The sequence below is a fragment of the Passer domesticus genome, chromosome 5 (assembly GCF_036417665.1).
Source record: "Passer domesticus isolate bPasDom1 chromosome 5, bPasDom1.hap1, whole genome shotgun sequence".
Classification (NCBI taxonomy): domain Eukaryota; kingdom Metazoa; phylum Chordata; class Aves; order Passeriformes; family Passeridae; genus Passer; species Passer domesticus.
Window position 1 is genome coordinate 18,854,444 of NC_087478.1, and position 27,193 is coordinate 18,881,636.

General features: G+C 39.7%; 1 protein-coding gene across 10 annotated transcripts in view; it reads right to left on the bottom strand.

Moving 5' to 3' along the window:
* PLXNB2 (plexin B2) overlaps nucleotides 1-27,193 on the bottom strand; it is a 249,411-nt gene that overhangs the window by 53,367 nt on the left and 168,851 nt on the right. For all 10 annotated transcript variants that reach the window (XM_064422211.1, XM_064422201.1, XM_064422210.1 and 7 more), the window contains 11 exons: nucleotides 24,861-25,971; nucleotides 23,025-23,207; nucleotides 21,749-21,871; nucleotides 17,942-18,042; nucleotides 15,651-15,777; nucleotides 14,070-14,220; nucleotides 11,459-11,573; nucleotides 10,675-10,777; nucleotides 10,102-10,203; nucleotides 4,527-4,619; nucleotides 3,260-3,341 (listed from right to left, as the gene is read on the bottom strand). In XM_064422211.1, coding sequence (XP_064278281.1) covers nucleotides 3,260-3,341; nucleotides 4,527-4,619; nucleotides 10,102-10,203; nucleotides 10,675-10,777; nucleotides 11,459-11,573; nucleotides 14,070-14,220; nucleotides 15,651-15,777; nucleotides 17,942-18,042; nucleotides 21,749-21,871; nucleotides 23,025-23,207; nucleotides 24,861-25,958 — 2,278 coding nt within the window. In that variant the 5' untranslated portion in view covers nucleotides 25,959-25,971. The remainder of the gene's footprint in view (nucleotides 1-3,259; nucleotides 3,342-4,526; nucleotides 4,620-10,101; nucleotides 10,204-10,674; nucleotides 10,778-11,458; nucleotides 11,574-14,069; nucleotides 14,221-15,650; nucleotides 15,778-17,941; nucleotides 18,043-21,748; nucleotides 21,872-23,024; nucleotides 23,208-24,860; nucleotides 25,972-27,193) is intronic.

Sequence of the window (27,193 nt, forward strand, 5' to 3'; positions counted from 1 at the left end):
AAATCAGCTGAAGAAACATTAGAGGTGCATGCAAAACTGAGAGACTTTTGCATTTGTAAAAATGAATCAATGAGAAAGAACATCCATTTGATTCAATCTCTATCTTGAACTTCCAAGAACTGATGAGCACAAAGCAGGAGTAGCATCATTTGCTTCATAAACTGAGCACATCAATATGGAAGGCACTGAGCAACAAACATAAACCAAGTAATATTTCCTGCAGTTTGTGTGTCAGTTATCCACTCTTTATGTTGTTTTGTGGGTATAGTGCTGGGGAAAAGCACTAGACTGACAGCCCATGTATGCTGCTCTTTGCTTTGTGGACAGTGGCAAGGAAAAATTTCCTCGCTGGGAATCGCTTTCATAGGAACCAGATTGTTTTCTTATTCCAGCTCTCTGAAAGACAGCTACTGCACAGACACTTGAACAAGAAATATTGTTGAGCAAATCTTCCCCTTGGCTTCCCAAACCTCGCATTTCCCACCCAGACGACCGCATGGCCACCAGGTACAGCATGGGAATATGTTTACTTTATTATCCTTCATTGGCTGGACAGGGATTCTTATTCCACCCCTCAGTAACAATGTCAGCACTGCAAAGTCTTGATGTCCCTCACATCCAGTTGCATAAATGCAATGAAGAAAGCCACGGTCTCAAAGCATTAACTGCTCCCCTCGTTCACTGATCAGCTCATTATTTGTACCAGCAGCAAGCTACTCATTAGATTCAGACTCTTATCCATCACCTTGAGATACCAGCTGTGATATCAGTGATAAAAGGACAAAGGATAAAAGGGATATATTGGATTTCACACTGTTCAGAACCCCTGATGGCTCGAGATGTAAAAATGCTGTCATAACTTAGTATTCACTAAGTGTCCTACAAAGAAAGGGTTCTTTCAGTGGCAGGTTCAAAGGTGCTTCTCAGCAGCAGCCATATACCCAAAGCCAGTTCTTTTCAAAATGCATAAAAACACATTACGCTCTGGATTTCATATGGCAAAGGAGTCTGAAAGTCAGAAAGAATTTGGATTTTAAAAAAATCCCTTTTATACTAAAAAGAGACATCTGTTGATAATTTTTCAAGTCCCCTCTTGGAAGTTTTCTATATTTCAATTTGAATGATAATATTTCTTTAATAATTTGGCTACTTTTTTTTGTTTTTAATGCTTTTTCCTGACTTGGAAAAAATATGTTGGGAATATTTGGTCAAAATGCTGCAGTTTTAAACATGACAACCTCTGGAATGGAAATTAAGACAGTGTGAGATTGTAATATGACCTCCCTATAAAATTCGTGCCAGGTCCTCTTTTAAGTCTTTTAACACTGCACACAGAACCATAAGGAAAATCTTCTAAAAACATAGTTCATGCTGCCAATATGAAAGGGAATAAATTTAAATATTGTACAGTTGGAAAAATGGTCTGAAGATTTATTCTGCAGTGGAAATTACTTGGGGTACTAGTATTTTCTTGAAGCTGTCCCATCATGCAAATAACAAGAGGGTTGCCTCATAGGTTTTGCAATATTCTGCCTTAAATTTCAGCCCAAAGGCATGTAAGGTAGGTCCCTTACACTGCTCCATTGATGTTAAAGGAGCTTTCTTACCTCAGGACTAGGCTTCATTGCTTCATTATTGTAGGTTGAAAAGAAATGAAATTTATATTCATAAAGAGATTTTTATCAGGGATCAAGTCTTTGTGCTATAACTTTTAATTTATTTTTTAATAGAAATAAATGAATGGAGTAATGAGCTGAAAACACACTGAATGTCTCTGTGGCTTTTTGATTGCCAGCTAACATAGGGACTGCAGAACCTGTCTGAACTGAGACACAGCTAAGAGATGAGATTTCAGGTAAAGTCCATATGAGTGGCTGTGACAAGGATCCTCTTTCTGCTGTTTGATGAGGAGAGTTCATTGAGGAAAGGAAAAGATCATTGAAAGAAAAAAATCAAAATGCTCAAGTGTTTAATTTTCATACTTAAGTATGGACTGGGAAGCTTTGCTATTAGGATTGCACTTCAGAGCAAAAGCACTCTTGAAAATTATAGAATCATAAAATCAGCACACTTTGGGTTGGAAGAGACATTTAAAGGTCACCTAGTCCAAATTTCTGCAATGAGCAGGGACATCTTCAGCTAGATCAAGTGATTTTTGAGATTGTCCTGTGTACAGCCAGCAGTTAGACTTGATGATCCTTGTGGGTCCCTTCCAACTCAGGATATTCTGTAATTCTGTGATTCTATACAGAGGCCCATCCAGCCTGAACCCCAATGTTTCCAGGTACAGGGCATCTACCATCTCTCTGGTATCCACAACATAGCCCTGTATCAGCCACTGTGAAGAAAACTAACTCTACCCCAGCTGAAATGAGCACAGCAACCTGTGCCACTGTTTCACCAGCCTCCCTTTAAAAAAGCTTCCTCCTGATATCTAGACTAAATCTGCCCTCTTCCAGTGTAAAACCATTCATTACCCCTTGTTCTATCACAACAGTCCCTGCAAAAAAGTTTTATAAGTAACCTTTAAGGACTGAACAGTTGCAATAATGTCTCCCTGCAACCTTCTCTTCTCCAGGCTGAACAACCCCAACTCTCTCAGCCTTTCCTCACAGGAGAGGTGCTCCAGCCCTCTGATCATCTTTGTGGCCCTTCCTACTCTGTAGTCATTCCAACAGGTCCATGATGACCTTCTTATGTGGCAGGCCCAGAGCTGGGTGCAGCACTCTAGGGGGGGTGTCATGAGAGTGGAGTAGAGGGAGAGAATCCCCTCCCTCACCCTGCTGGCCACGCTGCTTTTGATCCAGCCCAGGATATGACTGGGCTTTCTGGGCTGCACCCACACATTGCTGGGTCCAGCTTGTCACGCCCTGTAGGACTGCTCTCAATCCCTTCATATTGCAGCTTGTATTTGTGTTTGGGATTTCCCCAGCCCATGTGCAGGACCCTGCACTTCCCTTGTTGACCCTCATGAGCACAGGCCCACCTCTCATGCCCATCAAAGTCCCTCTGGATGCTGTCCCTTCTCTCCAGCATGTCACTGTACCACACAGCTTGGTTGGTGTCAATGGCAAACTTGCTGACAACACAGATGTTTCATGCATTAGCTTAACATTAATAACTTTTGATCTGTCAGATTTAATTGTTTCACGCAAACCAGTAAAGCTACAAACGCTTATCAACAAGACTCCAAATTATGAAGGAATTGATTTCTGCTTACTGTAATTAATCTCCCTTTAATCCCATATTTCATACTTACCCATCAGTTTGCTGTCAATCTTGACCTTCCCTGTTTTTATGGATAAGTTAAGCTGTAGGGTCTCATTTGCACTATAGGAAAACTAGAAAAGATGACATAATAGAGATATTTATATCTTCATTTGGCAAGGTTAATTTCATGCATTTCCTATGATTCTCAATAATCAGACCTGTGAAGGTTTTAGAAACTCTCCCAAGCCTTATGGCCTTTTTTCATCTTGGGCAGATACATTTATAGAAAAATGTTTTAATGAACCTAATCCTTCACAATCAGAATTTTCAAGTACCAAGGGACAGCAATATCTGAATACTCTCTTTTCATTAATTTAATTTACATTTGGTTATAAGTATCAAAGCAGCAAAAGTGCTGTTCAGAGGCAGTAAGTATAGCCGCTGACCCTGCTGAGTTCTTCCTTCCCACACCATCTGGCCCCATTACTTCTGTGGGCACAGCAGACTCGCACCACATGGAGGGGAAATCTCTTGCATCTTTTACAGTGCAGCCTCCTCATTTTACAGCCAAATCACAAGGTTCACATGCTCCAAGACATGAGCTTCTGCTCATGCTGAAAGAGCAGCAATGACAATTGTTGGGAAACAAGAAGAACGAATAAAAATACAGACGCTTGATAAAGCAAATGCTTTGTGCTAGGCACAGATGATGCATAAATGCTCATTAATTCTCAAAACTAGTTAGTGAGCTTGTGAGATATAAAGTCAGCATAACATTTGTGAGTCAAACTTGGAGCTTAGAAAATAGATAATTTTTGAAGTATTATTTCCTTTCGCAATATAACAAGCAAGAGAGAAAGAAGCATAACTACTAGGTAGCCAAGCAACAGCATATTGTTACCATTCTTACCATTCCTATTTTTTACAGATACAAAATGGTAAAGATAATGAATTGGAATGTGGAGAGGGAGAGCACTGAAATTCTTGCATTTTATCCTCAATGGTTTCACTAGATTGCATAAAAAGTGAAGAATAAAACAGTCTCAAATTCCCGAGACAGTTCAATAATTCCATGGGTTACACAGGTAGAGAAATCTAAGAGAAAGACTGGGGGCTTTGAGGGGAGACATCAGGAGCTCTGAGCCAAAACTGTAGCCTTTGACCACTACTGCCAAAGGAGAATCTCCATCAGAAGTTACTTTCTTTTCTGAGGGAAACACATATTACCTGTGTAATTCTGGACACATGCGGCTAGTGGAACAGTTTAGAAGAATAACTGAGCATATTTGGTAGGTGAATAATATTTTCACATTTACCTCTTTACTCACGAATGAAAATTTTCCTTCATCTGACTCATCAACAGAAGTTTCAAATTCAAATTGGCTGTTTCCAACCAGAAATGTTTTACCCTAAGGATGAGAAAATTGCAGTTTAGAATTTGTACAGAATCACCAAGCATAGTAAAATATCACCATGCGATATCCTGTTCAGCACTGGAAGTAATCAAATCCAAATGGAGAAGGTTAACTGGTTACAGTCATCTTCTAAAGGAATGCTAGAGAGAAGCTGAGCCAGAGCAATCTGTGACTTTGCTGCACTCCTCCAACATTCATTCATGGTAGGCACACCAAGAAGTTCAAGGAAAGCAAGATCATATATAGCACTCTGTTTTAGGGAGCAATAAGACAAAGCTGAGAGATGTGAATACTGGATGCCTTCACACATCAGATGTGTTATTAACAGAGCTGTGTGAGTTCTGCCCTTAAAGGTTTTCTCTGTAGGGATTCTGGGCAGAGTTTCCCATGCACGAGTTGCATGGGAAACTGGAATGACTGTCTCTCAGCTCTTGCTGCCTTTTTCCTGCCTTACCGTGTATTTTCACAGGACAGGCTTCAATGGCAGCACTAATTTAAGGGTGTTACTACCTCCTAGACATCTTCCCCTCTCTTCTCCCTAGATCCTAAATCTATTGATTCCTGTCTTAAGTCTGTAGCACACATTGACTTTCACTGCACTGACGAAACTCTCAGCTTGCCTGCTGTGATTCAGTCAAGGAACTTGGCTGGCTAAAAACCCGATCCCATGATATTGTTTCTGTGCTGGGTCATTCTCCTGCCCATAGGACAGACATGCAAACAGCTTTGCCAGAAGAATATTAGAAAGAAGTGAGTAGCAAGGATATTTTCAACACTACCAACACCAATGCTGGTAAAGACTTACAAAATCACAACTCACTTAGGGACAAGACAACCTTCATCTTTACAGAATCACAAAATGGTTTGGGTTGAAAAGGACCTTCAAAGACCATCTAGTCCAACAATCCTGACATAGGCAGGGACATCTTTCCCTAGACCAGGTTGTTCGAAGCTCCATACAACCTGGCTTTGAACACTTCTAGGGATGGGGTACACAGAAGTTTCTTGGGCAACCTGTTCCAGTCTCTCACCATCCTCATTATAAAAGATTTCTTCCTTAATCTCTCTTAAATTACCCTCTCTCACTTTAAAAAAATGTTGCCCTTTTCTCTGACCCTACAGGACCTGGTAATATGTCTCTCTCCATCTTTCTTATAAGCCCTCTTTATATATTGAAAGTCCACAAAAATGTCTCTCAGGAGCCTCCTCCAGGCTGAACCACCTCAACTCTGTCAGGTTTTCTTCATAGAAGAGGAGCTCCAGCTCTCACCTTCTCTCTGATCATTTCCATGTCTCTTCTCTCCATTCCACTCCATTCCAACAGGTCCACATCTTTCTTGTACTGGGAACCCCAGAGCTGGATGCTGTACTCCAGCTGAAGTTTCAGGAGAGTGGAATGGAGGAAGATAAATCACCTCCCTTGACCTGCTGGTCACACTTCTTTTGATGCAACCCAAGACACTATAGGTTTTTCAAGCTACAAGTGCACATTGCCAGCTCACATCTAATGTTTCATTCTCAAGTCCTTCTCCACAAGGCTACTCTCAATCCATTCGACCCCCACTCTGCATTGACCCAAGTGCAGGACCTTCTGAGTCGCCTTGCTGAACTTGAGAACTTCACTGTGAATGTAAAGAACTAGTGCCTGCTATTGACCAGAGCCATCTGAGTCTGGAGTGCACATGGCCAGAACATAATGGTTACTTGATTCCTCTTTCCTGCTCCAAAGGTTAAGTACATTGTCTCCTGCTATCATCTAAGTCTTGTGTATGAGCTTCTTATCCTTTTTTTTTTGTAGCTACTTCTTCCATGTTGGAAACACAGGTACCTTCTGGGTCACTAGGTTTATCTAATTAATGCAGTGGAAAGCTTTCCTCCTGCACCTTCACTGTGACAGGTTGGGCAGTGGACATGAGCCCACCAAGGTTTGGGGCTGAGGAGGACAGTGTGTTTTAACCTGATAAAGGTTAAAACAGACTTGAGGCTCTGGGTGGTTATTTTATAGAAGAAAACAAGTATTTTACTTCTTCCTTCTACGAAGCTAGATATAGAAATTTAGCTACTGACTGAATCTCTGAAAAGCCTTGTCTGAAAATTTACAGCCCATTCTGCCTTACAGGAAACATCTACATAGTCCAAATTTTAAACCATCTCTTTACAAATATTTTTTAATAGGAATGTTCCCTTGTTTTTCTTGCCTCCCATATTTTAATATAACGTGTTTTTCAAAAGTGTTCAAATTCTGCTGCTCTTGTGTAAGGCTTTCCCACATGCTTAACAGCAGGCCCTGGGAGAGGAGGAGAGCTTTGGTGTGTGTGACAGCTGATACCTGGAGTGCATTGAAATCAGGAGCTGCTTACCAGGCTCTTGAGCAGAAGGCAGCAGAGCTCACAGTCAGTAGTTTTGGGGCAAGAGATGTGTAGCAAACACTAGGAAGCAGGTTACACATCAGACACACATGACAATGACAAATCCAAATGGGAAATTACTTTTAACAAAAATCTTTGGCGGGCTAATAAGGTTATCTTGATGCCGGTACATCTGTCTCTCCTACTGTGCCAATCTTTCAAGGACTCAGCTGGAGAATGCCTCTCAGAAATTGCATGCAATATGACTGATCAGTGCTAAACTTCCCTCCCTCTGCCTGTCCTGGATGGCACTATTCCCACAAGAATGACAACAGCTTGGATTTCTTTCTCCTTCCTACTGAAACTCTTTCAGAGGAAGGAGGGGCAGAAGAGCAGTCAACAGCTCCTCCTCTTGTAGGCTATTTCCCTCCAGTGGAAGCTATCATAAGGAGACTTAGTCTTTATACTTTAAGCATTTATAAGTTTACAGGAGCATACAAAATGTGTGAGTTTGTACTTCCACCCTCAGTGGAAGTATAGCAGTTTCTATATTTCCAGTATAGAAATAATTCTTGATATAATCCAGCAGTTTTTAAAGCCATTTACCTCTCCTACTCACTAAATAAGCCTTTTAATGTTCTTCTCCTCCTAGAGATGGAGATGCTTATATGCACAGTGCTGGATAGTGCGTGTAGTCACCTATGGCAAAGCTGGGTGTGCAACACCCCTTTAAGTAAAGCACAGATTAAACCAAGATAATAGAACCAGTGACAACAAAGCGACAATACAACATTAATTTTTTGCTTTTTCTAATCAAGAATTTAGGCGAGGAAAATGAATACACTAACGTCCTAACCAATAAAGACCTTAAATGTGCTCATAGCTGCATGACTGCTAGCTTCAAAGATGCTGTAATGCCCAGCATATCCTGTGGCAAAATTGTTCCACATGAGAAGCCAAATGCTATTTAGCATTTAGGCTGTGGGCCAATCCCTACAAAATATCCATCCATGGCTTCTCCTGAGCCATCCTGTTTTCCATGAAATGTTTACCAAAGACTGAGTGTAAGTTATGCCTTTCATTCAAATGAACTTTCAGTCATCAAAGTTACTGCTTCAGATAGCATGATCCCACAGGCATGAGTGCCTGTATGATTACAACTATTTCATGCCTTATTTGTCTATTATCACATATATTAAAGGGCTGTGTATATAGCTGTAGTCACTGTGTGTGTTTGTTGAAGTCCTGTCACTAAAGGCACTCTTGTTTTGACTTAAAAACGCACCTCTGTACCAGGATATGTGGAGCTGACCCCATGACAGACATGACATTTTCACATTGTTCCCACCCAAGAAAAATTACCCTGACATCATTTGACACTCACTGCTCTCCAGCATCTTTCCAGTTTTGGGACTATGCATTCACCTTGACTTCCTACAGAGACTTGAACGCCTCATAAGCCTTCCTAGTTCCAAGTTAAATAAACACATTCTGTAGGCAAACTGTTAAACATTGCTACCTATGACAAAGCATTCAATCCACAGGATGTGTCTTTGCACTTGTTAAATGCAATTGCTATCTCAGAGAATTAAAAAAACCCAGCAGCCTTTTCTCCATTCTCTTTTTGTTACTAGTAGTTCAGAAAGATTAAAGCGCTTATTCATAGAATAATAAACTAGATAAAGTAGTTTTTGCATTCCTGCTGCTGTTTCTCCTTGGAGGACAAGGGTCCACTAGAAGTCAAATTCAGCACATCTAGATTATGCATCTGCCCTGAACTTCTCTAGAGAGAGAAAGTGCTCTTCCAATTATAACAAGGGAGCAGGAAATTATTTTCCTCTTGGGCAGAAAAACAGCTCTTCCCAATGTTAAGGAAAAGTACAATCTCTAGAATACTTTTCAATTAGCTGTGGGTGTAGGAGAAGTGTTGTATGCCACACATTGCACACAGCCAGACATCCTTCCAGGGACCAGTTCCGGCATCTTGGAGAACAGACCATATTCACCAAATTTGCATTTCACTGTCTGCATATATTTTAAGGTCTTCAAACAAAAATGCTTATTTTTGAACACATTTCTATACCACAGTTTTCATATATGTTTATAGTAGTGACACACATCATGGTCTTTATATGGTGCTTACAGGTTGCTATTTGCACTTCTCTGAATACCCTTCTCACATTGCTACTCTTCAGGCCTGTTGACCCTTTCCCATCCCTTGGCAGGAACAGCAAAGGTGATAGAAGGAATTTAGAAGCTATACAGCATTCCAATTTGAAAATGGAAAAAAAAAAAATCCCTCAGAAAGAAGAGCTTTCGTTCCCTTGATAGATGGCCAGTAGTAAAAGAAATCGATGCACTCCTCAGTGCATCTATCATCAATTCCCATTTACGCAAAGACAACACAGAAACAAAGAATAGAAACTGATAACAATACTTGAGCTTTCACCTAAAAATGGTCTTTAAGCTTCATTTTTATACAACTAACAATAACATTTTCTGCATCGTCTACACTATAATGGAATTAAAACCCTGGGGTCTATCTGACTTAGAGACTTTGTAATTTATTTTCTGGAAGCAAGTATTAAGAAAGAGAGGCCTTTGCTATGGGTGAGAAAATACCTGATCTTCTGGTTTGATGGTCACACACACACAAGCAAAAGATTATGTTATCCAAACTGAGAAATATTTAGTGTCTGAGTGCATTTTTGTGTTTGGAAGGTGAAAACTGAATTAAGCACACAGAGTGATGTCATTCTAGAACAACAGCAACAAAACCCACCAAGTATCTAATTAGAAAAAGATGTAAAACATCCACAATTCCTACATCTCCTCTCATTTCATTACATGAAAAATAATTGTCCAGTGTTTAATATTTTACATTTTTACATTCTTTAAAATGCCCCCTCATTTGAATAGTTAGGGTATTTTCTCGAGCTCTGATTCTCTCTTGGTGATGACTGTACCACAGTAACCAAAAGTATATCAAACTTGAATATGCAGCCCTTGTCTTTCTTTAAATTACAAGCAGGATCTCCAAGGCACATGAACCAATGCTTTAGTTTAGGGGTGTGGATGCAGTTTAAGAGGCATTCAAATGACAGCTAGCATTGAATTAATCTGCTTACCTGATAAAAATCTAGATGTTTTCCCTCAAAAAACACAGTTGTCTGGTACTCCATAGGTATTATTGAAGGGTCAGGGTTCAGAAACTGTGGGCATTCTCCTTCCTGGAGAGAGATGCATTTTATATGTTATTACAAATAAAAATCTTATCACAACAAGCTCCAATGGCCTTTGGACAATAGAATGATTGTTCTGAAGAACTTCATGCTTAAAATACAGTGACAGATTTGATTACACCCTTTCAAATTAGACATGCTAAAAATGACTGCAGTGTATGTCAAAGCTGTGGGTGATTATCTCTCCCTGCCTTGAAGTCTCGTTCCTCCCATTGAAGCAAAATAGTAAAAGGAACAGAAATATCCTTTCAGGAGTTATTCAGTCTCACTGCCCCGCCTCAATCACACCCTTAAATTCCCACCCCCGCACTGACACTAAAAAAAACCATCTCACACTTCTGGAGTGAACTTTAGAATCATTTTCAAATCTCTAATTTAACCAATTGAGATGAGAGATCCAGCAAACAAAATATTGAAGTGTTCTAATAAAAAATTAATAATGTTATTTTTAAACATTACCATATTTTGTTTAATCACATCTTGTACTGAAGAGGACTCTTCACAGATATGTCTCTTCCAGTCCCACTGGCAATTCCATCTATTGCTTGCACAGGAATAGCATCTACAAATATAACATGGTAGTCATGACAAATTGTCAGAATTTTTCCCCCACTGACAAGAAAAGTAAACAAAATTCCATATATATTCATAGAGGGCAGATCAGTCTGTTAGAATGTCCTTACTATATTAAGCTCAAAATTTCACAAGAACAATTCAAGTACCCCAAAAAGCTATTTTTATCCCTTAAATAAATATTTGAGCAGGGATCAGAAAACCATAGCATTTGCAAAAGCTTTGAGATCAAGCCTGAGAGGCCTGGAAGTGATTTTGATCAACCTTCATACATAGGGATGAACAAAGGGTTTGGGCTGGCTGCACCTGCCCTATTTGAAGGCACTGCAACCGAAAGCACCAAAATACTCTTGTTACAGGGAACAAGCAGACACACAGATGTCCATGTTGCTCACCTGCAGACACATTAGCAGCTACAGAAATGGCAACACAATGAACTGACCTTAATTATATATGCCATGAGTATTTCTATTCCATGCTTAATGTTGCTGGCTCACCAGGTGCCCTTCAACCATTTTTAAACTCCATTAAAATGTAAGAAAAAGGATTTGGACACTGCCAAATTTTGAGTGCCAAAGGCTTAATTATGAAATGATTGAGTAATTCAGGTGCCAGTTACCTAACACACCAAGCTACAGAATCTAAACATTTAAGAAGCTGAAATACTTACGGCTGATTTTCAATAAGATTCATTGCTTCTTCACAGTCATAAAAAGGGTAAGTATGTGATGCAAAAAAAATCTTGTTCTTTTCAAAGGTTAACTGAAGTGGAACTGAAACATGATCTATCACAAAAGAAAAAAAAAAATCCAAGTGGTTGTTGAATTCTTCAGCTCTTGAGCTGAATGATACAATGATAACAGTTTTATTATTTTACAGGACATAAGCAAATATTTAACTATACTGTTAACACTCTGGATCTCATGACTTAAAGCCTGTAAGTTCTGTTTTGTCCTTTTAAGCTTTACAAAATTTTTCAGCACACGATTCTCAGAAGAAAAGCAGAGAGAGAAAAAAGGGAAGAAGCAAAATTAAAGAATGGCTCTGTTTTATGGAAGTATTTTTCAGTGGTGCTATCATCATGCTACATTTCTAAAGAGTCTAGAAGAACAAGGAAAACTGATTAAAGACATAATTGAACACAGATGAAAACTGGCACAAGAACAGTAATTTTAAATAAAACATTTTCTTAAATATGAATATGTCTGCATGTAAAATTACTTTCATTTGTGAATTAAAAATGTTATGTGAATTCAAGCAAGTGATCTTTGTGGTTAATGCCCAACAGCGCCTGCAACAGTTACCACAGGCACTTGTGAGCTTCAGTTTGCCATACATGATTTCTCCACAAATGTACTTCTTGTCTGGATTATTACTAAAGAGTGAAACTGTTTGAAATACCTTTTGCAGAAATCATTAAGCCCTTATGACAAGCTATTTCACAATCTATTGAGCAATTTCAAACTCTGCTTTCCTTGAACAGGTTCTTGGAAGACCATCAGCTGCTTGGCTGGAAGTTACCTCTGCCTGCACTGGGTCCCCTTGAATATTTCAGACTCACAGCAATGGCAGGGGATTTCCTAACAACACGACTGAGAAAAGGCATCCTTCCTAGAAATTCCTTTTGGAACCAACCAACTACAAGCCAGACTTTTCCAGCACCAATAGGGCTTCTTAACAGTAACTGGATGTCTCAGGACTGCCTGGAGTATATACAAATACCATGCATGCAAATATCTTAAGGGCAGGTGTCAAAAGGATGGGGCCAGACTGTTCACACAGAACAACAAAGTGAGACAGAGGAGGGTCCATCTGAATAGGAAGACAAACACCTTTATTTTGAGGGTGACAGAGCACTGGAAAAGGCTGCCCAGAGAGGTTGTGAAGTGTCCTCCAGAGACATTCAAAACCCACCTGGATGAGATGCTGTGCAATCTGCTTTAGGCAAACCTGCTTTAGCAGAGGGGTTATACTAGGTAACCTTCCCAGGTCTCTTCTGCCCCTATGCTGTGATTCTGTGGTTCTGCGAATGCTTGCAGCTGCCTGTCTTCTCCTGGTGTCTGATGAGTTTCTGAGCACCCTAATATTACTTTTGAACATTCTTTCAGATGTGCAACCAACTCAGAGAGCCATATTATTTCTAGATTACTTGTTTAATCTAATGCCTTCTCTGACAGGCTTCTAGTCTTACATTTAATGCTGGATTATATCAAGATATCACATTTATCAACCCCACTGCTTTATGTCCCGCTTTACAAAATATTAAGGGAATGTGAATTGGCCTTAAATAACAGAGTGCTGCTTTAACACTTAGCAGAATCTGATACTATGACATACGCCAGCTAGTGTAAAATTCAATAATGAGATTTTAATGTAATTACTCTCCCTGCACTAAAATTAGAATTTTACCTGTTTCAGCCTTAAGAGAATTGAAACTTATCTTAAAAAGTGCTTCCAAGTACCACTTTGACAGTTCATGACTGTTATAATACATATAAAAGACTTATCCTCAGGGGTATGTCTGCAAGCTGTAAGAGCACATGTTTTTTGCTTGTAATTTCTCTTCAGATTTTTAAACTTGATACATAATAAACAGTGTTGTGTAATGAGTTTCATTCCATGTGTTTATGCATCAAGATGTATGAACTATGGCATGAACAAAGCACTGTCTAGGAAACTGCACAGAATTATGGCTGGCAACAGACCTCAGGCCTATAATCAGTGCTTCAGAACAATGGTGCAGTCTTTAATTATATGATGAAGTATTTTTCCATCAGGCTTACTGCTGCAGAAGTTGGAGGACACACAGAAGAAGAGGCAAAGGCTGTATGCTAGAAAGGATAGCCTTGTAACATGAACCAGAAAAAAAGCCACTGAAGTATTTTTGACTGGAGCAAAACTAAGAAGTCAGGCATGAATCCCTTCATAGCTGAAGCAGGTATAAATCTATTCTGTCCCCACAAGTCAGAGTGCTTAGGCTTAGATTAGGGTAACTGGGTTTTGTTTGTTTGGGACACAGAATAGCACCTCTGACTCCATGTCTATGTCTCTACCAAGCTACTCTTTCAGGTTCCCAGCAGAAACACTGGGAATGCTACAGCTTGTAAATATATCAACAGAAAAAGTTTGAGCAAAGTGACAGTTCAACAACAGACTATTTGGGGAAAAGGGCTGGAAGAGGAAAAACACCCATTTTGTAGGCACCTCATATAAGAGCATAGCAATGGAAACAGCAGTCTATGTTCTTTTATTATCCATTTAGGGTAGCAGTATTTCTTTACCTTGATGTTTTGGTGTTGGAGGAATTATATCAGGGGGATCACAGATAATAACCCCTTCTTTCAACTCAGCAGAATGCACTGTTTCACCAAAGGTACAGCAAACCTTGTCATTCTCAGTCAAAGTTGGCAGTGGACTTACAGTCAGTTCCACCTGGAAATAAAATTTTAAAATGGTAAAATATTTGGAAGAAATGAGCTAAGACCCAGTAAGACTTGAAAAATTTCAATTTCAAAGGTGATATTTTAGCTAGCATCACAGATCATGGCTTTCTTTTTCAATTTTTACTTCTTCCCATCTGTTAATCTTTTTTCATTAAACCCCTACCAGTCTTTCCAGGCTGGGTCTTTATTGAATCAGGCTGATACAAAAACCTCTTGTCCTGTCAATGCATCAGACCAGAACAAAATTTTCTGTACAGACACACCCCAAACCTTTTATTCTTGTCCTCAGCATCCACTTTAGCAACACTTAACCCCGGATAACACTTAAACCCTGACAAAATTAATTAATTAACCTTAGGTGTTAGTGAATAATGAAAACAGAGCTAGATAGGCTGGAAATGGTGGAGTTTGAAACGGATGAACAGAAAAGTGGCTTCCTCAAGACTCCATGCAAATGCAAGAAATCTGATACTGAGAAAGGATTTATGAGTGGTTATGATATCTTATCTTCCTCAGAGAATGAAAGCATTTGAGAAACTAAAAATTACTAAATAAGATGCAAAAACTTAAAAAGAAAAAAGAAAACAATTCAGCTGAAATTTGGGATCTTGTTCCTGACTTAATGTTTCAAGTGTGTTAATTATACAGTTTAACTTTTTCCATTTTGTATTGCCAGTAGAAAAGACAATTATCCCTTTCTCACTGAAAGCAGTTATACTCTACTAATATTTTTATTCAGCACAGAAATGGCCTTAACACAATGCTGTTTACATAAATGAGAAATGGAATTGAAGTGACTTGAAAGAAAGTTTCTTTATTTCTGATTAAGAGGAATTAAAAGCCATTTAATTGATTTTACTTGCTGAACACCCCCAGGAAGCACTCAGTCTGCATTGGCATGCCCCATTTGGAATTAGAGCAAGATAAGACACCCTAACCACACTCCAAAAACTCAGTTTTGCAATTTTGTTGTCACAGAGTCATTTTGCATGCTGAATTTACCTTCCCCATGTATCTGCTGTGTAGGCAAATTCACTGCTGATTTTAAAGCAACAGCTTATGGCTTCACTGCTTACTTAAGTTCATGCTCAAGTAAGCTGAAAGGGCAGCATGAAATCTCCCCTACCAATTACTTTTTATGGGTTATACAACACTGTGCAACACTTTCATAATATTCAGGTAAGTGTAAGCGCTTTATCATCCATACCAGTGCATCACTTTGGTTTACAGAGGTCAAAACCGTGAACTCAACCTGCAAGAACAGCAGGCAAGAAAGAGCACTGTGAGAAATGACAGAGACTGAGATAACAAAACCTATTCCTTGTCTCCCCTGTGCATAAAGAAATCAGATATTCATTTTTCTGGTAGTCACATCAATGCGCTTAAAGAATATTTATGGAAATCATCTTCCTGTTATACCTTAGCAGGAGCTCTGCGACTCATATTTAGAGGGTCTGCACTAATGATAGTCACACATGTGCCACTTGGACTCCACAGCCAGTGGTTCTCCATATCAGCTGTACCACAGTCTGCCTTCTTTGTGCACCTGAAAAAAAAAGGAACAAAACCCAAAGCAGTATTATAGCTGACTCTGCTTTCTCTGAATTATGCAACAATTTCATAATTAGAGACTGAAATTACAACACAAGATGACTACAAATTTGCTTTAATATTGACTAGTGGGGTTGCTATTAGAGAATTTTTAACAGACTAAGTGGTGCAATTACAATTAATGGTTTGACATGTCAAGAGCAAATGCCTATACTATTTTGGACAGCACCTTGAATCAGACAACCCAAATCCAGGCAGTGACAGCATAGGAACCATGGGGCAGTGGAGACATCTGAAATCAAGCTGATAATCTTCATTGCAATATGTAACAACATCCTGAATGAGAGGGCACAGACTGTTTTTTCCTGCAGGTCAAATGGCAGACACCTATGTGTTGCCACTGATAAGACATAGCACTCAAGAGAGCAAGATGCAACAGAGAAATACTGCTGGGGGATACAAGCTTGTGGATAACTTCTGTGTAACCCCAGTGCTAAAACTGTTATTTTGTAGGGAATGTTTTCATTAACAACTGCCACTACTTAAAACCTCTTTCTGCCAAGGCAGTGTTACAATTATGGAACACCAGAGCAGTTGTGCAGCCTCACCAAAAACACCGGAAGATTTTCCCAGCTCAAGTACAGGAAGAAATGCTGCAATACAGAAGCTGCATGTGGCTACAAAAACTTGTTGAGGTGGAGATAGTCTCATGTGTATTCTTTCCATTCTGTGCAAAGTTTAAAAGAAAATGCTGTAGGATCTCTGTCTGCTGCAGCAGAAAGTTGACTATTAACTCATCAGGGGCTTTAATGCAGTGCAGCTGTTGCACAGCACTGTCAAACCTCCTTTAAACAAATCATTTACATACAGAGTAAACATTCACATAACATATCCCTAAACACTCTACTGAGTGCTGTGTGTAATCATGAGACAGAACTGAAACATAGAAATGAAGCACTTTTTTTCTCCCCTTTGGAAATAATATTAGCAAATGTGAAAATTCATGTTTGCCTGTTCTCAGAAACCATTAATATTTTGTGATATTGAGGTCAGTGGTCATATCAGAAACCTGAAGGGAAATCTAAGGAAAATTGCCTTTTTTATGATATATGCCAAAGCTTTCAACTCCCAGCAGCCCAGGAGGAGTTTGAGGTTACATTCCAAATTCTCAGGTTTCATCCACAGCAACTGAAACCCCAGGCTGGAGGAGTTACAGTATATTACATAAACCTGCACACACCACATAAGTTTCTCTGCAGTGCTCCATATTATGCTACATCAGACTGATAGGTAACATAATGTGATAGTTCACATTTTCAGGCAGGAAACTAGAAGCCTGAAATTCATCTGCATATTATAATTAAACAACCCCTTTGTTCCAACAGCAAGAAGTTAGAATCACGAATTCCCAACCACTCATGCCAAGGGGTTAATTAACTTAGTAGTCAAAAAGAGAACTGCAGAACTGTTCTTCCCTCTCGGCACTCTAATCAATGCAGAGTGTAAAGAAGAGACATTCCAGGGCTGTTCAGTGCTGTCCTAGTTTACATGTGCTTGAATATTCATTCAGTGAACCTCTGCAGATAGTCAGCAAAATGTCACTTTCTGCTCTCCTACAGGCAGGTGAGGGTTCCCTGTAGCTACACGTCTTGATAGATGATTATGTAAAACCAGCATTTGAGCTATACACTCTGTTTTAGACATGAGCACTTTTTTTCTTTTATGTTCTTTTTTACACTTTACTGATGTACTTAAAATACATGCTATTATTTCTGAATCTGAAATAAGGAGGTTTTTTTATTTATTTTCTGGGAGACCACGTGACTGTACAATTGAAACAGTGATAAAACATACAGTTAGAAGATGCATAATCATTGTCAGTACCAGCAGAGAAGTATATATTTTCCCAAACTAATCAAATCTGAAAAAAGTCAACGGGGACTTTTTTGTGTGCACAGACTATTGATACCAATGTCTGTGAGATAAAATTAAATGACTGTCAGGAGCATCAGGCTGGGTAGGAAGAGCTGGGATGCCTTGCCAAGCAGTCAGGCAGAGCACAGGCCTGGAGCCCAGCAGCTGCAGTGCCTGCTCTGGGCACAGTGGCACACTCACCTGAGCTGGCACACTCACTCACCTGAGCTGGCACACTCACTCACCTGCCCTCCCTGACACACCAGCCGCAGTACGGGTCCCTGGCCTGCGCGCACTTCTCGCAGTCCGAGTACTTGTGGCAGTCCTGCACAGGCAATCGGTACACCTGGAAAACCAAAAGCAAGGCAAACCTAACAACTGAAGATGGCATAAGGAGGTGGAAAAAATTGGTGGACTTAGCTGTACAGTGTCATTGCCTGTGGCAGCTGTATCATTATACTCAGAGCTCAGCCTGATTTTCACAAAATACATATAAAACCAGTCTGTTCTTTTCCCCCTTAATCAAGTCTAAATTCACATACTTTTTTCTGCTTTTTTTCCTCCATTCCAGTATTATCTAATCTGTCTTCAAAGCAAAGTAGGACATTGTTATAATCAAGAATTATGAGCAAGCTTTACAAAAATTGAGCTTTTCAGTTCCTCCCGTTATATTACTTGTGGAAATCTGCACCTCAGGACAGAAACTGCATCAGCAATGCTCTGAATTCAAGAAACAGCTACTGCAGGGTGGATTCTTTCAAAAGACTAACTTGGTACTGACTAGATCATTCTTTAAAGAGAATATTCTCCTCTCCCTATCACTACCATGGAGGTGAAATTGTTTGGAAATGCACTTCCAGCCAGAAGGTATTTCAGAAAGTCTGCAAGCGTGAGAGAACCAGGGCATTTTGGGTTACTGCACTTCTCCAAGCATAACCTTCCATCATGGAATATATTCACTAAATAAAATGGAAATAATTATGACAGGAAGCAGCAGGAAAAAGACCATCATCAGTTCTCATGTCTCATTCCCCCAGTAAATATACAGCTTCTAGTTTTGATTTCCTTTGGTGCGGAGAATAAACAATGTTTTCTTTGGCTCACAGAAAGAAGACCCATTCCTTTTAGCTATGCTGCTGCAATGATGCAAGAGGAAAACAGGACATACATCTTCCAGTTTATGACTACATTTTATTTTTAAAGAGCACAAAAAGTGTAGAAAACGAAACTCTGAGATGTAGGATTTATAGTCTAATTTTAATATGCCAGTCCCATCTCATGGTAATTACGAAGTTACTTTGACAGTCTGAGTTTGGCCTTTCCTTCACATTTGAAGAGTTAAAGAAAATGACTCAGTTAAGAAAAATGTCAATATTGTGCAATTTTCTTGCATTTCTTAATACAGGGTTTACCTTTTCAGCATTCTCTTCTTTTTAGCTAACTGGAGCTGCATCACTGGCACTCATTCACTAACTGGTACCCATAAGTAAATTAATATCCAGTCAATGATTTTTTTTATTTGACAAAATATTTGTTTCACAGTTCTGGCAGGCATAAACAAGCCCTAGAGATTGCCATCTCTGCAAGTTTTGTGTGACCTTAATGACAAAAAATCCCACCAAACCAAAACCAAACCCAAAATACCAGCTCCTTTAACAGCCAATTACAAAATGCTAATAAATTAATTTTAGAGCTTTTTGAGTTGGCACTCTAAATCAAAAAGTGCTAAAAACTAAAACAAGCAAACAAGCTTGATTATGGTAAGTGACTGCCACAGTGACTGCTTTCCTCCAAATACATTAACTACCTTAAGGAATCTGGGATCCTACCAGTGATGAACACTTGGAATGAACCAGCATGAGCAGCACAGGGGTGCTAAACTCCTATCCAAGTCCCACAAGATGCTGCAAGGGGTTTCTCCTGCTGTCTGTTCAAACTTTAGGAGCAGAGGGACTGACTGCTGAAAGCATTTGCTCAAAATCCCCCACTGCTCTTGGCACCACAAGAGAAGCCAGGAGAAAAGAGGGGAGAACGGGGAAACAGGAAAGCAAGAGCTTGATTCTCACTATGGATCTTAACCTCTGTATTGTTTTTCCTGTGTTTCTCAGATTTCTTTTTAAAGAAGCTATCACCTACCACATCACTACTTCCACTTTGTTCAAGTGCTCACAGAGCCCAAGCAATTAATTTCTAAATGCTGGGGCAGTCTGCATCTGCCAGGTAGCTCAGTAGCATGCATGCCTGTCAGTGCAGCCAGTTGTTCCTTATTGTTTACCTTTAACAATTAAAACACACAAATGAAGGTTCTGATATGTCTATTCCCACAACCCACAGCCATGCCTAACCCAGAAGTACATATTTCATCTTTTATTCTTCCTCCCTTGCTTATGTCACCTTGTTTCTCCCAGCTCTGAAGGCCTCCATTCTCCTCCTGTCTATCTGATTCTAAAAGTGGGTGGGACTGCTCACTGTAATTAACTCCTGGAGATGACAGTAACGCAATGCCATTACAGAGCTCCTAACTTTAGCTATTCATATTTAAGCTAAACAGGTTTTGTAAAAGAAAACTATTATTCACAGTATTCAGAAACTGCAGTGTCTACGAGAGCTACTTGGAAAAGATTTAAGTAAAATCCTTTCTTCAGCAGAAATTTGCTGCATTCTAAATTTAAATGTTTTGTAGTGATTGATTTTTTTTGCAGGTTTTCTCTGAAAAAAAAAAGTAGTCTGCTATCTTTCTAAATTTTGCCATTTTAAGCTGACTGTCAGAAAGCTTGTCTTCCTTCAGTGTTGCTGCTGTCCCTTACATTGCTCCGCAGCACACACAGTAGCCTACTGTGGACCTCAGGGTTTTACATAATGTGCCAGCTTGTCAAATGGGGGGCCAGGCCACCCAGAGTTTTGTGGACAATGTTGAAGCTTGGAGCTGTGTTCAAATCCAAACAGAAGCCAAATGAGAAGTAAAACGACTAAAAAAAAATAAATAAAAAAAAAAAGTAACCTCTCTCTCACACTTATTATTAAATGCTTTATCAGTTGTTTTTCTGGCATTTTTTCAAATGTTTTTTCTAGCTTAAAAACCTTCAGCTAGGCTATAACGTTCCCGCAGCAGGAATTTATATTAATCCTTTTATAAAGAAGCCAGAAAACATTTTTCTTGCACTGTCTTTCCAAATACTCTCCTTTCAGAGCCCCCTCATTCTCCCAGTGTTAGTGGTGCGGAGCATTTCCACGTTGCATTTCATGTCACTGGCAGGGCTGCAGATGGTCACAGCCTGTCACCCACCTTGTCCTGGAAAGCTGCTGAACAAAGTGTTTGAAGCTGGCAGCTCCAGCCTCCACAAAGAAAAGTGTCAGAAGAGGATTACCCCTGGGGGTGGAGGAGAATCTAGCATCCCTCTCATTTCCTACTTGCTTTTTTTCCCCCCTATTTTTTACAGACCTAGATTGTGCCTTCCCCTTACATCAAAAAGAAGGGGCCTAGGAGAGATTGCCCATGCCTTTCCTAGTGAACTTGGACTTTTCCTACTGTATTCAGTTCTAGCAGAAGCTTGAATGAAAGTGTTTCCCAAATATAATAATTCTCTCCATTTCTTTTTAGTTTTGACACTAAGACTCACAATAACTACTGGTGGCTTTACAGACGTGTCAGTGAGAGCAAGATCTCAGAGAGATCTTGAAAGGATCTGATGGCAGCCACAGCACCCACTGGTACCCCACACATCCCACACTGAGTGCTAGGGCTGCCTGACCCTGAGGTGTGCTGGTGCCAAACATCTCCACTTCCCTCTCACAGAGCCTGTATGACAGCTCCAGAGGGGGAACTCACTCTCCCATACCCTGTCACTAAGCATCACGGACACAACGATTCTCCAAGTCACAACAAGTCCATCAGCTTAGACTTGAGAAACACATACATATACACACAGAGTAGGGGGAGTCCCATCAAACAGGACAATTTCCAGGAACAACTGGAAAATGTATAAATCTCAGGTTAAGTTGCAGAGAAAGTGAAAGAGGACTGGGTCCTTAATGCAAGCAGGACACGTTACCTTGTCTGTGGTCATCACGTACAGATTTTCCTGGGTTTGATCAAGGACCAGGTCCTTCTTTACAGGTTTGTTTGGTTCAATGGTAAGAGAGCTGTACTCAGTTGCAGTGGATGACAGGAAGACCTATTTTGTGGAAGAAAAAAAAAAAGGTGGTTAATGTTGCTTTCCCTCACAATTATCTGTCTACTGATGTAAAAGACAATAAAAATGTTTCTAAAAATATATTAAGAACAAAAGGAGGACTAAGGCAAATCTTCAAGAAAGACGTTGAGGTGCTGGAGAGTATTCAGAGAAGGGCAACAAGGCTGGTGAAGGGTCTGGAGTACATGTCTGATGAGGAGTGGCTGAGGGTGTTCAGTCTGGAGAAACAGAGGCTCAGGAGACCTTAACACTCTCTACAACTACCAAAAAGGAGGTTGTAGTGAGGTGTGGGGTGGTCTTTTCTCACAACTAGCAAGCAAGAGGGAGAAAGGGAAAAGCCTCAATTTGTGCCAGGGGAGGTTCAAATTAGATATTAGGAAATACTTCTTCCCAGGAAGGTTTGTTGACGATTGGAACAGACTGCCCAGGCAACTGGTTAAGTCACCATCCCTGAAGGTATTTAACAGAGATAGAGATGTGTCACTTAGGGACATAGACTCACAGAATCACTAAGGCCACCAAGATCACTGAGTCCAACCACTAAACTAGCATCACCATGTCCACCACTAAATCATGTCTCTAAGCACCACACCCATATGACTTTCCATGTGGTTTGGTGGGACTTGGCAGTGCTAAGTTTAAGGTTGGACATGGACATCACTCTCCTTCAAGCAAAAGAAGGTGTTTGGTTGCAGTTTTGGTATTTTAACACCACAAACATGTGAAGCCTTGAGCACCACACAACCAGAATTTATCAGAGCTTAAGCTTGGGCTTTGTACTGCCACCTCTATTCACTGAATGGCCAGAATGACTATAAAATGAAAAGTTGCTCTTAAACCAGTATGAGCTTGAATAGAGATAAGGCTAAAGTTGTTAGATTACCTAAGGCTGTTTATATAAAGCTCCCAGTAGGTATGTAATCCTTCAGGAAAAGTGTCATTTGGGCAATGCTAATTCAATCTGTGTATCACATAGCTGAGGTACATCAGAAATAATGCGTCTTTCCTTTGAGATGAAAATAACCAAGCTCCATGAGAATTTGGTCCCAGTATGATATCTTATAAATCCCATTCTGACTTTTAGTTCAAAACCTTTTACATATACACCTTCCAGTCTTCTAACTGAGTTTGTTACCTTAAGGATTTTACCATCCGACGTTCCCAGAAAGGCCACGGTGTGCCCGTTCTCCACAGCCACCGTGACGGCCGTGAGATTCATCCCTTCTTTCTGCAGCGCTGCCTTCTCTACAACACCATTCCTGCTTCCCAAAAGGTACGGCAAGTGTTCGGAGCCACAGGGGAAATTTTTGCTTGCATTCTAATAAGGAATAGCAATACAGGCTGATGTTAAACATTCAGATCACTAATTCCTAGCTAGGAATGAAGTGCAGCCCTATTACTAGACAATATAATACCCCTCAGACACTGAAGAGTAGGAGGAGAGAAATGGATTGTCTGGGCATTTGCCCCCAGCCAACAGGCAGTAATCAGACAGCAGCCTGCTAATTGAGAACTGCTTTCATGCTTTCACTTTCCAGGAGATACAGGGAGAGAATTTTTTTTTTTCCTGCTTAATCATAGCAGCAGTTTAAAAATTAACCAGTTGGTTTAATCAAAATGAACACGTCATAGAGACTGGTTTAACCAACTTTGCCTTGAAGACTGCTTTTTTAATTGCTGTACTTTGCTGCAATCCATAAAAAAGCAACTCCCTGGCAACTGTCTCATGAACTTCAAAACATTCCCTCTTCACTACGCTTTAATCTTGAGCGGCAGCAAGAGATACCAGAAGAAAGTTCATTCACACCTTGCCTTTCTTGCTATATTTGGTAACAAAACCATGTTTCTGATCTGAAATCTACACCTTATTTTTGTCAGGAGCCATGGCCACTCGTCACATTCAGGATTTCTGTGTTTGATGCAGGGTACTGCAAAAAGTAACACTGGTGGTTCGAAGCAAAATGTGTAATTTTGACTCATCAGCGCTAGTGACTTACTGTGTGGGAGATGGCTTCAGTCTTACAAGGTGAAGGATTATGGGTCAATACCAAAAAAAGGTATTCCCATGCTCCATCTCTTCAGCTGTTCGCTCCTCTCCCTGGACTATAGCACACCACTCCTTAAGTTGTGCTCACATAGCTGCTTATGAAAGTGTGCACCTTGCTTAGGCTGAGAAATTAAGACATCTTCTTAAAAAGCAGTTACTTTTAAGATGATTCAATTTCTCAACCCAGTTTAGGGTTGGCTGCAGTAATGAATGAGTGGTGTGCACAAGTGGGGCTTGGGAATAGAGTGATGTGAGCAAAACAATCACAAAGCCAACTGAAATGCTCAAAATTGCCTCTCAGATACAGCCGTAGATTGAAGAACAGTAACTGAGCAGTTGTAACAGTTGTAACTCTTCAAAAACCTTATAGTCAAAGTAATGACTGGCCATAAGAAGATGGCTGTCATGCTATAAAAGTATTTTGAGCCACACCAAAATATGACCACCTGAATACAGAAAATCTGGGTATTTCAGTTGTCTAACAATACAAATACAAGTGAGAAAAAAAAGCTGAATTACAGATACCATCTAAAAGATTCTTAATACCATTTAAACACGTTGTAAAAAAACCCATTGAAACTACAATTGTCTACAGTGATCACCTGAAAGCTGATCATGGATGTAAAAAATCCCTGCATTTGTCTCAATAACTCCTATACCAGAAGGAGCCCTTTAAAAGAAATGCATTTAGGAAAACAACACTTATCTTTGAAAAAACATCAAATCCTTCCTAAGAGACTCAAAATTTTGTCATTTCTTACTTAACCTGGTCCACAACCCCCCACATTCCATTTCTATAGTGAATCCATCTATTGAGTTTTCAGTCATCTTAATACAGTTTAGCTCAAAGCCACCTAAAACATGTATATTTTCCACAAACTCTAACACAGATTCTAAAACTAATAATTATATTATTCATATTACCAGTCCATGTAATGCACACGGGTTTTCTGCTGAAAAAAGTTTGTAAAATGAGCTGGTATTCTTTTTAGTGTAGCAATCATTCCGGTTTTTTTCCATCTTTTCATTGATCTGCCGCAAGGAAAACACACACATGGCAGATTTTAGAGAGCCGTCATCTTTGTTTACTTTGCTGAAGAGTGCAAGAAGAACTTTGTCATCTGAGGGAGTATCTGCAGGTTGTCCCTGCTGAGCCATGCTCTCAGCCAGTTCTTTTCCAGGGGTAGTGACGTAAGCAGAATGACAGTGGTCATAGGCACCATCATCATCTTTGCAACCCAAGTCCATTTCAAAGTAGGAATAATAATGGGCATCGTCCTTGCACAGACGTGCAATCAGTGTGCGGTTGTTGACAGGTTGTTTCTCTTGTTGATTAAAAATAAAATAAACATAATTTTTATCCTCAAAAACTGCCACAAATTGTTGTGTGCTTGATGAGTGATAAGCTGACTTAACAGCTGCTGAGTCTGTATACATTTCAAAAATGTCTTTCCCATCCCTGGCGTAAAGCTGCCGAGTGCTGATTATGATCCCATTGTCATTTGGTCCATTCCCTTTCCCAACAAACAGCACTCGGTCATTATTCAAGGAAGTGATCAGTCCCACAGTCGATACATTCTCATCATTGCTTGCTACAAAGGACTTTTCTCCACTACTGTCTACGTAGTACTTCTCATCACTAATGTTTTGTAGATCTCTGATAGCACAGATTCCCTTAAAAAGGCTTCCACATACCACAGTTGTATTATCCACCTTGTTCAGCAACAGTAATTTGTTATAATTGTCAGTCAGTACGGCCTCTTTACATTGATTTTCATCAATGGGAGGTGTGCATTTTTTGTTGTCCTTTCTTGGACCTGTTTCTACAGATCTGATTACTTCCAGGTTTTCTGTAAGCTGATACAGCGCATTTACCACTCCCAAATAGATTATCCCAGTGTCATTATCCACTGTTAGATGATTTAGCTCTGTAGCACTCTGAAAAAATTTCAGTTCCTCATTTCTGGATAAGGTGATGCAAAAACAGCTCAAGATCGTCAGTGTCCAGATCCATAAAGCCATTTCTATGTAGTACCTAAAAAGGGGAAGAAAATAATAACATGAAACATATAGAAAAATAAATTTACACAAAACTGAGAAATGTGGTTTTTCATTACTTAAATTCACTTATTCTTGTGCACGGGTAGACAGTATGAAGATTATGGAAAGCTTCAAGTCCTGTTAATTGCCTAGCAATTTAATCTGTTGGGGAAGAATTTAACAAGGTCATATATCTAGAAGATGATCATATAACCAATTAGATTGATTATATGATTGTGCTAAAGCACAATGAGAACAGCCAATTTGAAACAACATGGAGTGACAAAATGTGGTAGTGCTTGTCCAAACAGCATCATACTGTGTCAATTATTCACCGCTGAAGTTTTAAAAATAATTTGTGAGCTTCCCAAACTACCTCATCATTGCCAGAAATGCATAAAGAAAATGCCTGTCCTCCAGTATTTGAGCATGTATTGCTGCTCTATGGAGAAAATGCATGTACAATGGTGGGAACAACTGCCTTAAAATCAGAGTGAACTAAACTCTAAATCCCCAAAAACCTACTAAATGTAACCCAGGGTAAATAAAACACTAACTTCAAGCTTGTTTGCTGAAGCTCCTGTCATTGTACCGAGCTGAGTAGCTAGCTATAAAATGATGCCAAAGACAAGAGAGTACATCACTGGCAGCACAAGCTGGGCTTTCTAATGATAGATTGAGTTCCTATGACAGTGACCAAGAAAAGGCTGAGACTTGTAACCTATTCTCCAGACACACAGACTTTAGCACATGCTTTGTAATGTAATGAAGTGTTGGATCTCTTTACAACAAGAGCTGACCTGCTCTAAGGAACCCGGAGTTCTTCTGAATTCTTCTCTTTTCTTACTGTTCCTAAGGACTTCAATTTTCCAGCTTTGATCCCATCTTACTTCTCCATCGCTAAATGATCTGTGATAATGTTTGTCATCTAGTTTCAAATATTATCCCTTACAGTTATCTACAATGAAATAAAAAGCCAGCTTGACACACTACTGCAGGGTTTTTTCACACCAGTTTTATCACTCTATTACCTATTGAACAAGGATCAAATGCAGAATTGAGATTAATTTGTTCCTGCTTTTCTCACAAGGTAATTATTTTTAGATTATTATAATCTCTGTTCTCAGTCAAAGAAACCCCCATAAATAGCTCTACTTACAAAATGTGCCTTAAATGAATGGAAAATAATTCATTGTACCTTAATTTCAGTACTCAAT